The 10,337-nt window shown below is 39.4% G+C and overlaps 1 protein-coding gene across 2 annotated transcripts in view; it reads left to right on the top strand.

The window, feature by feature from the left end:
- The window catches only part of wdr27 (WD repeat domain 27), a 30,101-nt gene extending 23,644 nt beyond the window's left edge, over positions 1–6,457 (top strand). For both annotated transcript variants that reach the window (XM_088305642.1, XM_088305643.1), the window contains exon 24: positions 4,868–6,457. In XM_088305642.1, coding sequence (XP_088161768.1) covers positions 4,868–4,981 — 114 coding nt within the window. In that variant the 3' untranslated portion in view covers positions 4,982–6,457. The remainder of the gene's footprint in view (positions 1–4,867) is intronic.
- The last annotated feature ends 3,880 nt before the right edge of the window (positions 6,458–10,337 follow it).

Below are 10,337 nucleotides of genomic sequence, written 5' to 3' on the forward strand. Positions count from 1 at the left end.
TTTCAATCATGCAAACACACTTGTCAAATGACACAGTTCATTTCATTAATATTTTGCCGCCTCCCTGTTCAAGTGAAAAGAGCTTTTTTGATCCATTCCCAGATTCAACACAGAAAAAAAAATTGGCTTAATAAAAGGTTTGACACATCGGGGTGGGAGAGATAGATAAATGCTGTTTTTTTTTTTTGTTTGTTTGTTTTTGTTTTTTTTGTATATCAGTTACATAATGTAAAAAACAAGGAATACATGATGAAATGTGTTTTTATGCATTGGCAGACTTCAGTAGACTACATGGATTATAATATTCAGAAAAGTTCCCAGAACAAGGTCCACCAAGTCAGAGATCAGACACATCCTCCAAAATACGACAAGCCTACACAAAAGTGTAGCGACATGTAGTCCGGAACATGCAGTAATGTTTGATTTCGTCATTTCTATTAGCGCCTAAAGTATCATTCTCTTGTCAATTAGCATCTCTCCAATCTATCCCGCTGACCTTTGCTAATCAGTGTATCGTTCGGTCTTTCCATATTCATTTAGCATTTGAAAAACTCATGTAAAAAATGAAAAAGTGACTCATTATTTTGTCCTTATCAGTAAAAATAAATAAATTTAGCAAAAAATTGATCTTGTAGCCAGTATGCATGTGACCCCACCGAGTCTTTTGGCAAAGTGAGAATATTTGCCCTTTTGTGCTTCAATTAGTGCTCATCATTTGCACGTAGTGTTCGGAGTGCCGGAGTGCAGATCTGTGACCGCTTACTGACACCAGCAGCTGTTCTGTCAGCCTCCCCCAACTTGGAAGAGCAAGTGAATCATCCATTGGCTCTCATCTCCAAGGGTCCACATGTATCATCTTTGCTCTTTCCAGCCTGGAAAAAGAATGCAGCTGGCGTCCCACTCCACTTTCTTCACTTTATTATTTCATTTGTGGCCAGTTGGCATTTGAAACGATTCCCACTACTTTGCCCCGATTTTTTTTCCTGCCTTTAGGAAGCACTCCATTGGATGGTCAGACAGCAAACAGAGCTGCCCGCTCCAGAATGTCACATCCGAGTGAGACTCAGACGAAGCTGAGACAGAACTTGTCTGAGCGCAGCAGTCATGTGTTTAATAGCGGTGGAACAGCATTAAACAAGAAGACGTCAAAGCAGATAAAAAAAATCGGAGTGAAAGTATTGGGACATAAAATTGAGTTCAGTAGCAAGTCACTTCTTCCGGACCTGAGTGAGGGCTCACATTATCTGTTCTAGGGTGCGTTCAAAATGTCCATTTGTCCTGCTTGACGCTCTGGCCACTCCGTGTCGCCCGATCAGAGCGGCAAGAGCGCGCTCCGGCACTCCTATTTTGTGGCACACTGAATAACCGAACGGCTCATTCAACAACGCTTTGATCGTACGAATGGTTGGAGTGGAACTTAGGTTATTCGGAGTATATTCCCAAACCTCGTTCATCCCAAATAGTCTTTGGTCTTTCGCTTATATTGCACTTTTTACGCCTTTTAAGGCACGCAGGTGTTTGTCCAGCGGTATGAATATAGTCTCAAAGTGTTCTAGTGTTTACAATACCATCCAATACAATACAACTTTATTGAATAGCGCATTTCATAACAGCTGGAGCTGTAACAAAGCACTTTCTACATGGTGTTATATAAATTAGAAATGTTTCTTCAAAAGAGTTGTAAAATGTGGACAGGGAGGGTGCTTGCCTAACATGCAATGGAACGACTCTCCAAGTGTGGACTGTGTGTCTGTGTTTGTTTTACCATCAAAATACCGACGTTGAACAAATGTCGTTGTGGTCTCATGTATAGATGCAACAGTACTTCAAATATCTTGGTGTGATGTAGTGCACGTCTCACACATGACTTAAGGCGTCGTCTTCCGTCTCTCATGTGCATGTTGCTTTCCGTCAGCAGAACATCCTGTTACTTTGGTCATGGAGAAATATTGCATTTTAGTCAGTCAGAACCTCACTTGAGGGACATTTTGAATGATTCACATTGACAGCATTTAACACTTTTTTTGCTGATGCTTTTGGCAATATTTGGATAGCACCCATCTGAAAATTAATACCACATTTTATCTCTTTCTTTGAACTGTGTCTTTGCGGTGTTTTTTTTTTGTTTTTTTTTTCAGTGGTATCCGGGAAGCTTGCCCAACAATAACTTAGATTGTGTAATACAGATGATACTCCAGGCAACTTTTTACTTTGATTTATCACTCTGAGGGACACTTCAGTATAACTATTAAAATCATTGCAACTTCCCCTCATCCACGAGCCCATTTCTTGACATTAGAAATGTCCAAGTCTTGTAAAAATCTCATATGGGAAAAACTAATTTCATAACATGCAATAACTTTTTACAGTTTTTAATCAGACATTGGCTTCATTTATTGCATAAGGATTTCTCACCCTGCTGGTAAATCTTTCATACAAGTTCAAATCTATATAAGCTGTGTTTTTTTTTTTTTAGAAGTTCAAAATTCAGGGAAGCCACACAACCGGGAGCCCAGCATGACTCCCGCATCTTCATTGAAACAGTGCGAAAAAAATCTCTGATCTGTGACCCTTAAAAGCCAGTCGCCATCAGCTTCGCTTGAGTTAGCCTCAGTGAACAAGGTTGGAGGTCGCTTAGGTGGAATGCGTCGGCCTACAGCTGCTTGCTGCAAGTGTATAAGGGTAAAACAATCTCAACACCTCGGTTTGCGCTTCAACACAATGAGTAGCATGTCAGGCCTGTTGCTCTTCTCTGTAATGCAGCTGCTTGCTGAGCCTTTTAACCCCTCTAAGCACAAACCCTTGCTAGAGTCGTGATTTTGAATGATGTCATGTACTGCCGTTGTTGTTTTTGTTGTTCGAGTTAAGGTCATTGAACAGGAGGTTATTGTCAAAAGAAGGCTCCAAGCATACTGAAAAATGAGCGAAATGTATAGTTAGGCTTGATTATTGTTAATTAATACAGCAAGATCAAAAACTGAAGATGGTGAAAATTTCGGCCGACAAGGCGACAGTCTTCTTAAAGCTGGTCTGAAAATCAGAAAATAATCTAGTGGTGGAAGAGAATGACGGCTCGCTGAATGAAGATGTGACCGCTGATTAAAGCAACAGGATGAATTGTGAAGTGTTTATTTGCTCCTATTCAGCCAAATGCTTCCGAATTTATTAAATGGCGCTTCACAGTGCGAATGGACAATGACCCAAAGCTTACTGAGACAGCAAGCAAAGACTTTTAAAGTGGAATCTGTTGTGATGGACTTAGTCTGAATCTGATGGAGCTTTCATTTTGTTTAAAGATCAAAACGCGGGCCAAACTGAGGACGGTTACATCACTAGGGATGAAATCCAGCGTTTGGTCATGTCTGTGTTGCTGACGGCCGGCTGTCGTTGACTGCAAATAATTTACAACGTATTAAAAAGCAAACGTTGGATACATAATTATTGTATTATTACTTTTGGTCCTTTAAAAAGTCAGAGGCATAAACTAACGGTTATAATTCATTCACAATTTGAATGTTAAGACCCCTTCGACTAAATCTGAATGTGGACGGGTAAAGGATGTCTTGTTAATTTTATTTGAATCCAATGTGCGTGTTCAGCGTCAAAAAATGAGAATTGTGTCCATGTTCTTATATTCATGGACCTGACTGTCCTTCGTGTCCGTAAACTGGCCTACCACATGGTTGTGTGGCCCGCACTGAATTACAGTAAGATCACATGTCTGAATCCTCTTCAGACTGCTCCCGGCCGGCTTTGCATCTGCATCTGCTTTGCTCGCCGAAGATTTGTGTGCATCAAAAAACATTGGACTGCGCACGAGAAAGATGGCGGTCTGTTGTTGAGCTAAATGTGTTTCATATCACTAATTGGCAGTTACTGTGGTATGCGCACCCCCCCCCCCCGCACACACACACATTCCTGCTGTTCGTATGTTTTAAAAAGATGCTCTACAGCAGACCTTGACGAATATCTAAAGGGAGACTTTAACCCTTAATTGGATAAGTCATGATATTTGGTTGCAATATTGGTATTTATAATGGCCCCACAAGTCTCTGTATGAAGTTTTATAATGAAATATTGTTGATTATAATTAGAAAATAAGTATCATAATGGACTGCGATGATTATCAGGGTACATTGAGTGCTCTGTAAGATTATTAAACATTCACATCAAGGTATTCCTTTTTGGGATATTACATAATGCATTTTTCCGTTCTTGCTAGTTTAAGTAAATTCCAGAAATTATATGAATAATAACAGTATATAATGCCCATGTCAAAGTGCTGCTTTCACTCAGTGTCGAGATGAGAGCTGCTCTGATGACTGTGAGAGTGAGGTAATGCTTCCTTCTCCTAAGAAATATAGCAGTGATTGCATAAACATGTGCTTTTGTGTGTGTGCGTTTACACGTGTGCAAGCTTCTAGGAAAAAGGAAGATTTTCAAGTAGTAGCTTGTTACCATGTACTGCAAGTTGTTGAATAGCCGAATGAAAAACTTTACTGCCTCAAAATTTCAGCATTTGTTTGATGCTCCATTTTAATTGTTGAGATTGAATAATCCCCCGCTACATAAATTCGAAACCGCATCACCGCTATTTTGAATATTTGAAATGTCACTAACATGTCTGAGGCTTATTATAGAAAATAAACGCAAAGTTTAGCTGAATTGTACAATGTGAAAAAGCTCAGGCTGACTCATTTACATAAAATCAAGCCAAAACTTTCAATGGGGGATGCATGACCAGAATGGAATTTGACCTCCTTGTGAACTAGTTGTCTCTTGGGCCATAATGTATATGCCAACGCTATTTTAATCAGAAATCAATTCAAATAAAATGTTCTGTTGTTTTTTTGTTTTTTTTCTGTAGCTGATGACCGGGACGCTGGATGGGAAGATCAGCCTGTTTGATCCCAGCAGTGGACTCCGTCTGTCTCATGACACCAGCTCTGCTGTGCATAACATCTCCAGCATGGCCTTGTGATCATAAGATGAAAGATCATAGAAGTCCAAACTGGCCAGTGTTTATTTATTAGTTTATTTATTTATCCACCTTACAGTGGATATAAAAATTCTAACCCTGCTGTTCAAATGGCAGGTTTTTGTGATTAAAAAAAAGATATATATAACCTGTACAAATTAATTTGAGAAAAAGACTCCTGTAGGTTTTGCACTGACACAGTCTGCTATTTGGAACTGTTCCTAATTCCCTCCAACCTTGATTAAGGCCCTAGTTCTTTCTGAAGAACATTCTCAAAGCATGACACTGGTGATGAACATTGTTGTATTTGCACCAAAAATACCTTCTGGGATTATGGGCAAAAAGTTCAAGCTTGGTTTCATGAAAATTATGACACAATTTTTCCCACATGCAGTTGGTCCATTTCAACTGCAACTTTCAAACCACGGTTAAACTTGTGAGGCGTGATCCAAAAGCTGTTTGATGCAAACACAACAAAGAACACCATACCTACAGCGACGCTTCATGCTTTGGATCTGTTTTGCTTCAGCTAGAACTGGTTTGGACTGGGATTGTGAACAGCTCCAAAATACCAGTTAGCACGAAACGAAATCTACAGGCTTCTGCAAGAAAGCAAAGTCAAGAAAAGCCTACTAGAACATCTGAAATGGCTTCAAAGGTGCTTTAAATGGTGGCATGTGTAAAGTGACTCAGAATCAGAATCAGAATGCCCTTTCTTGTCATTGTACTCAGTGTGCAACGAGATTGAAGAGCTCCCCTCTCCAGTGCAAAATAACAAATAATTTAATTAAATATATCAATGAAATTAATTAAATATTAAATCCTATTTAACATGTGTTTGAAAATTGTCACATCCCCATTTAGAAGTTACCCTCAATGTGTGTGAAGTTATAGGTCACATTTATGGTGCACCAACATTTTGTAATGATTTAAATTGGTCTTTTTTTTTAATGTCACAAAAACTTGGCATATGAACAGGGGTGTGTAGAATTTTGTGGATTTCCTGTATGCCAGATTGTCACATATGTCCACCAAAATGGCCCCAATTTGTATTTTTGTAAATCCTCAGCTTGATTGACTATTTTAAGTTTTCACCCGCCTCATTTAACTCTAATTTCTTGATATAATATTTCCTCAATTAGACATCATTATCGCGACATTAGCCAAAAACAATCCCATCAAGTTGCTCCCAACCGTTTCCCCACAATGAGCATTGGGGCAGGTCAAGGATCAAAATGATGTAGAACAGATGTAGTCGTGCATGGCTGGCTGTGATCACCACTTAGCACATGAGGTCCATGACGTCAACTGGGTGCAACCTGTGAGGCTGCCAGGCCCGCAGATGCTGCTGCTACTGCTCGTCACATTGGGCTCAAACTAAAGTGTCACACCTGCCTGCGAGGGCTCACAATGCAAGTTAACATGCTGCGTGTTGCTAGGGTTGCCGATGGATAGAAATAAAACATTGCCTAATAGTGATGACTTTTTTCCCTCGAACATTTTACTGTTCTTGGATTGACTTGCAGCTTCACTATTAACAATATGCACCATACGTTACAAAATGTTTTTTTTTTTCATCTTGGAACTGAATCAGGTTTGTGTCTAATCCATTCTTTAGATGTGATTTCACTGCCAAGCAGCAAGCCTGTGAATTTATTTTGACTGACAATGACAAAATGTGGTAGCGCAGGTCAAAAGTGGAATTGGGATGTTATGATCACAATTTTCAAGTGATCTTCTTTCAAACTTCAGCGTCGATATCAATTGCTATTTTCAAGTGAACTTGAAAAATTTGAAGTATGCTAAAGCTATCAGCCTATTGGGTTTGAATATGTGACCAAAGATATCTGAAATTGCCCAGGTTGCAATTTTTAGCTCATTCGTGTGGTTATTGTTTTATATCGAAGCAAGAACCTTATCAATTTTGAATTATATTCTATACAAATGGCCAAGGTGTCTCAATAATAAGAACAAATAACTGAACGAAGCCACGGTGGAATGAAGACACCACTAAACATGAAACAAAATCTTAAAACAATTAGAAACTAATTTCGTGAAAAAAATATTCTCACTTAAACAAGTTAAGAATAACCAAGGAAACACAAGCAAATTGTTACACAACTAACGATGGAAATCAACTAAGATTTGACTGAGCCAGAAAATCACAAGCAGGCAATGGTAGCAAGTAAAAAACAGGCCGGTGTCTTCCTTGCACATCTTCTGCGTTTAAAAAGCTGGTTGACTCTTATTGAACACAGGCGCGCGCAGGAGCTTCCGCCAATCCGCACTCACTCCGGCGACTGGGAAAACAAAACAGAATGTAGAAAGCAGACAGATAACTGAATTGCGACATTAGTCAATTGCGACGTCGTCTCTTCAGGGCTGGAACAATCCCAATTTTCCGAAGATGTCCTTCAAACTGTCAGGCGTTATGGTTTAATTCCAAACTACAAACAAAAGTTGAACTGTGAGAAATCCAACACCAAATAACAAATGCCCCGTTTAGTGTTTTGCTTCTTCACTACTAAACGCCAACCCATGAGCACTTTTCCATTTCCAACAATGTCGGCGACAATACTCGACTTTTAACAACCACTAAACCACCAAAAGAAAAGATGCGCAATTAATTTTCATTTTACTGACAACCACTTCATTTTATAATTGTATTTTAAAGTAAGATTAAGTGGTGTCTTACCACACTCATCCCAGCTCATAACAGCAAACTATTTATAGATCCTAAAAAGAAACAATCTGCTCATCAACCAAAAACCAAGCAGCCCTCAGCCACTGTCCGCAATTTTGACTTACTGTTTTTGATTTGGCTCGTTATCTGATCTACAAACTATTTACACAGTGATAAGTCATTCACTTGTCTCTTCTGAAAAAAACGGCTGCCATCTGCCTCATCCAGTTATTTGCGCATAATTAATGGCAAGCCAAGCAGATGCGGTGCTATTTGAGGTAGTAACCAAAATAAGAGAGAAGCGCTGAAGACGCTTGAGATTTATTGGGTGACTAGGTCTAATACCACGTTGTGCGTGCGTGTGTGTATTTATGCCACGAGATGTCACAGTCAGCTTGTCATAGTGAGCTTTAGTTTTCCTGCATACAGCAGCAGCTTTCTGCTAGGACAAACACTCATAAATTGTCTTTGGACTCCATTTATGTGGCCGGCTCTCTCCTCCAATTCATTGTGTTGGAATGTGCATGTGTTAGTCAGTGTATGCGATTGCAGGCCGACCGCATTTCTTTTTTCTGTACGAATTAACATCGTAGATGGCGATTTAGGTGATATTACGGCATACGAGAGCATTCCTGGTCTGTGTGAGGTAATTGTGGGTGCACTCTCTCCATTGATGTCATAAGAAAAGAATGATGTGTTTATCCTTCCGCCACACCCTAACATCCTAACATCTGCTCCATCTTCTGCATTGTTTTCATTGAAATGACAAAAAAATCTTGTTTGACTCCAGTTTGGTAAATAATAGGACACGGATATCGTGATTGACAGATATAGACAACAGGGCGGTCACATTGTGAGACACGTAAGCAATAATTCCGATGAGGTGATACTATTGGTTCGTTTACTCGCACTCTGGTTTGTGGCCTTGCATCCCAGTAAGATGGCAGACCTCCAATGTTGAAATCAATCCACTTGGTTGCATTATGCCAGTGCTTCTCAATTATTTTCTGTTAGGCCCCCCCCCTACCCCCTCCCAGCAAGAAGAAAACAATTCTCCCAAGATGCTACTCGAGTCTCCGGTGATGTCATGCATAACAATTCTTCTTTTTTCTGCATATTTTTACATAACTGTTTGCCAAATTAGTAGTTTGTAAGACCTCAGGGACCGTTGAGTTAAAAGTCTACTGTCCTTCCATTCCATAAGTAGAAAGTCAGTGTAGAGGCCCGTTGAAGTGATTATCACCCTTCAAACTGAAGATTTGTTCTCTTTTCAAGTGTTTGGACTTGAAGTCAAAATGAAGGGTGGGAGAATATTTGCACACATTGTCATACAAGTGTGACTCATTGTGTTCTCACACAAAGCTTTCCAGTCGTCGTAAAATGTATGAATAAAGTTAACAAGTATCAGTATTTTGATTGGATGTTTATTTGTTTGGGATATGTCACCTTGCCCCAACCACAAAGCATGTCACGTTTCTTGGGAGTCGCTTGGTTGAAGCTTCCATCTTAAAAAAATGAGAGAGGTCCAGCCAAGCGATCTCATCTCCTCTCGTGTTATGTCATGAGACTTTAATGACTTGCGACTGCACCCACAGATTGTGTTTGATCACACTAACAACCGTCACATGGCATGCTAGCATCTTTCAGAAATAGGAATTTAAATAACTCTCCCTCTGTAATTGTCATTATTGTACAATCAAAATACAGATTCCAGATTCAATGAACACCTGCCGATTAATGAGTCACCATAAAACCTACCTGAAAAAAAAATCTATGGAAGCTAACTATTTGTTGGTAGTGAGGCTCCTTGTGAGGTTGATTCAAGAGACAGCTGGTTGGTAAACGTCTCAAGATGATGAAGGAAAATTTGCAGTGGGTGGTAACAGCTAACCGCTTAAAATAAAGTATAGTTAGTAATGATATGAACTTAAAGCCCTTTGCTACTTTATAGTTAAAAATGTGAGACAACGTATGTAAAACTGAGCGGAAAATGAAATTAAATGACCAATCGGAGTGCTCCGACAATTTGAGACATGCAAGTCCATTTTGTTGGAGATATTGCACCAATAAACTATTTGCCAAGCAAGATGAACTTATAAATGTGACAAAGGAGAGAATGTCAAACCGCTGTGATGGGCTGCAGTGTGAAAGGGGGGCAGGTTTTGTGCTTCTGATACCAACCGGATACAGGGAACGTGAATTTGGCTGATATTAACATAATAATAAAATGAATAATTTGATACTTCTTGTGCACCTACAGTACTGCATGTTGAGTCTGTGTGCACCGAAACCTGCTCCCTGCGTCTTGAATGGATTTGACCTACTTTCCAAAAATACCTGATGAAATACGTTGGAAATAAGCATCGATCAAAACTGTATTTACATTTAGTCAGAAGGAAATATGAGTTTCGAATGCTTTGCCACCGGTGTCAACATGTTGAGTAGGCGGAATTATAGTTTAGCATTGAGCCTATTTAGCTAGGAAGAACATGTAACATTTTTAATTGTTTTATTATTTTTTAAAAATTTTTTGATGCTCGAGCCTTCTTTTGACACGAGTCTTACCAAAAGCCAAAGAAAAAAAAAAACGACACTTTGAAAGAGTTGCTTGGTTGGTGCTTACTGAATGAACTGAGGTCCCCAAATTTAAACGTTAAACTTTTATTTTCCACGATA

The sequence above is a fragment of the Idiotropiscis lumnitzeri genome, chromosome 9, assembly GCF_059441095.1.
Source record: "Idiotropiscis lumnitzeri isolate Australia: NSW breed Sydney's pygmy pipehorse chromosome 9, RoL_Ilum_1.0, whole genome shotgun sequence".
Lineage (NCBI taxonomy): Eukaryota > Metazoa > Chordata > Actinopteri > Syngnathiformes > Syngnathidae > Idiotropiscis > Idiotropiscis lumnitzeri.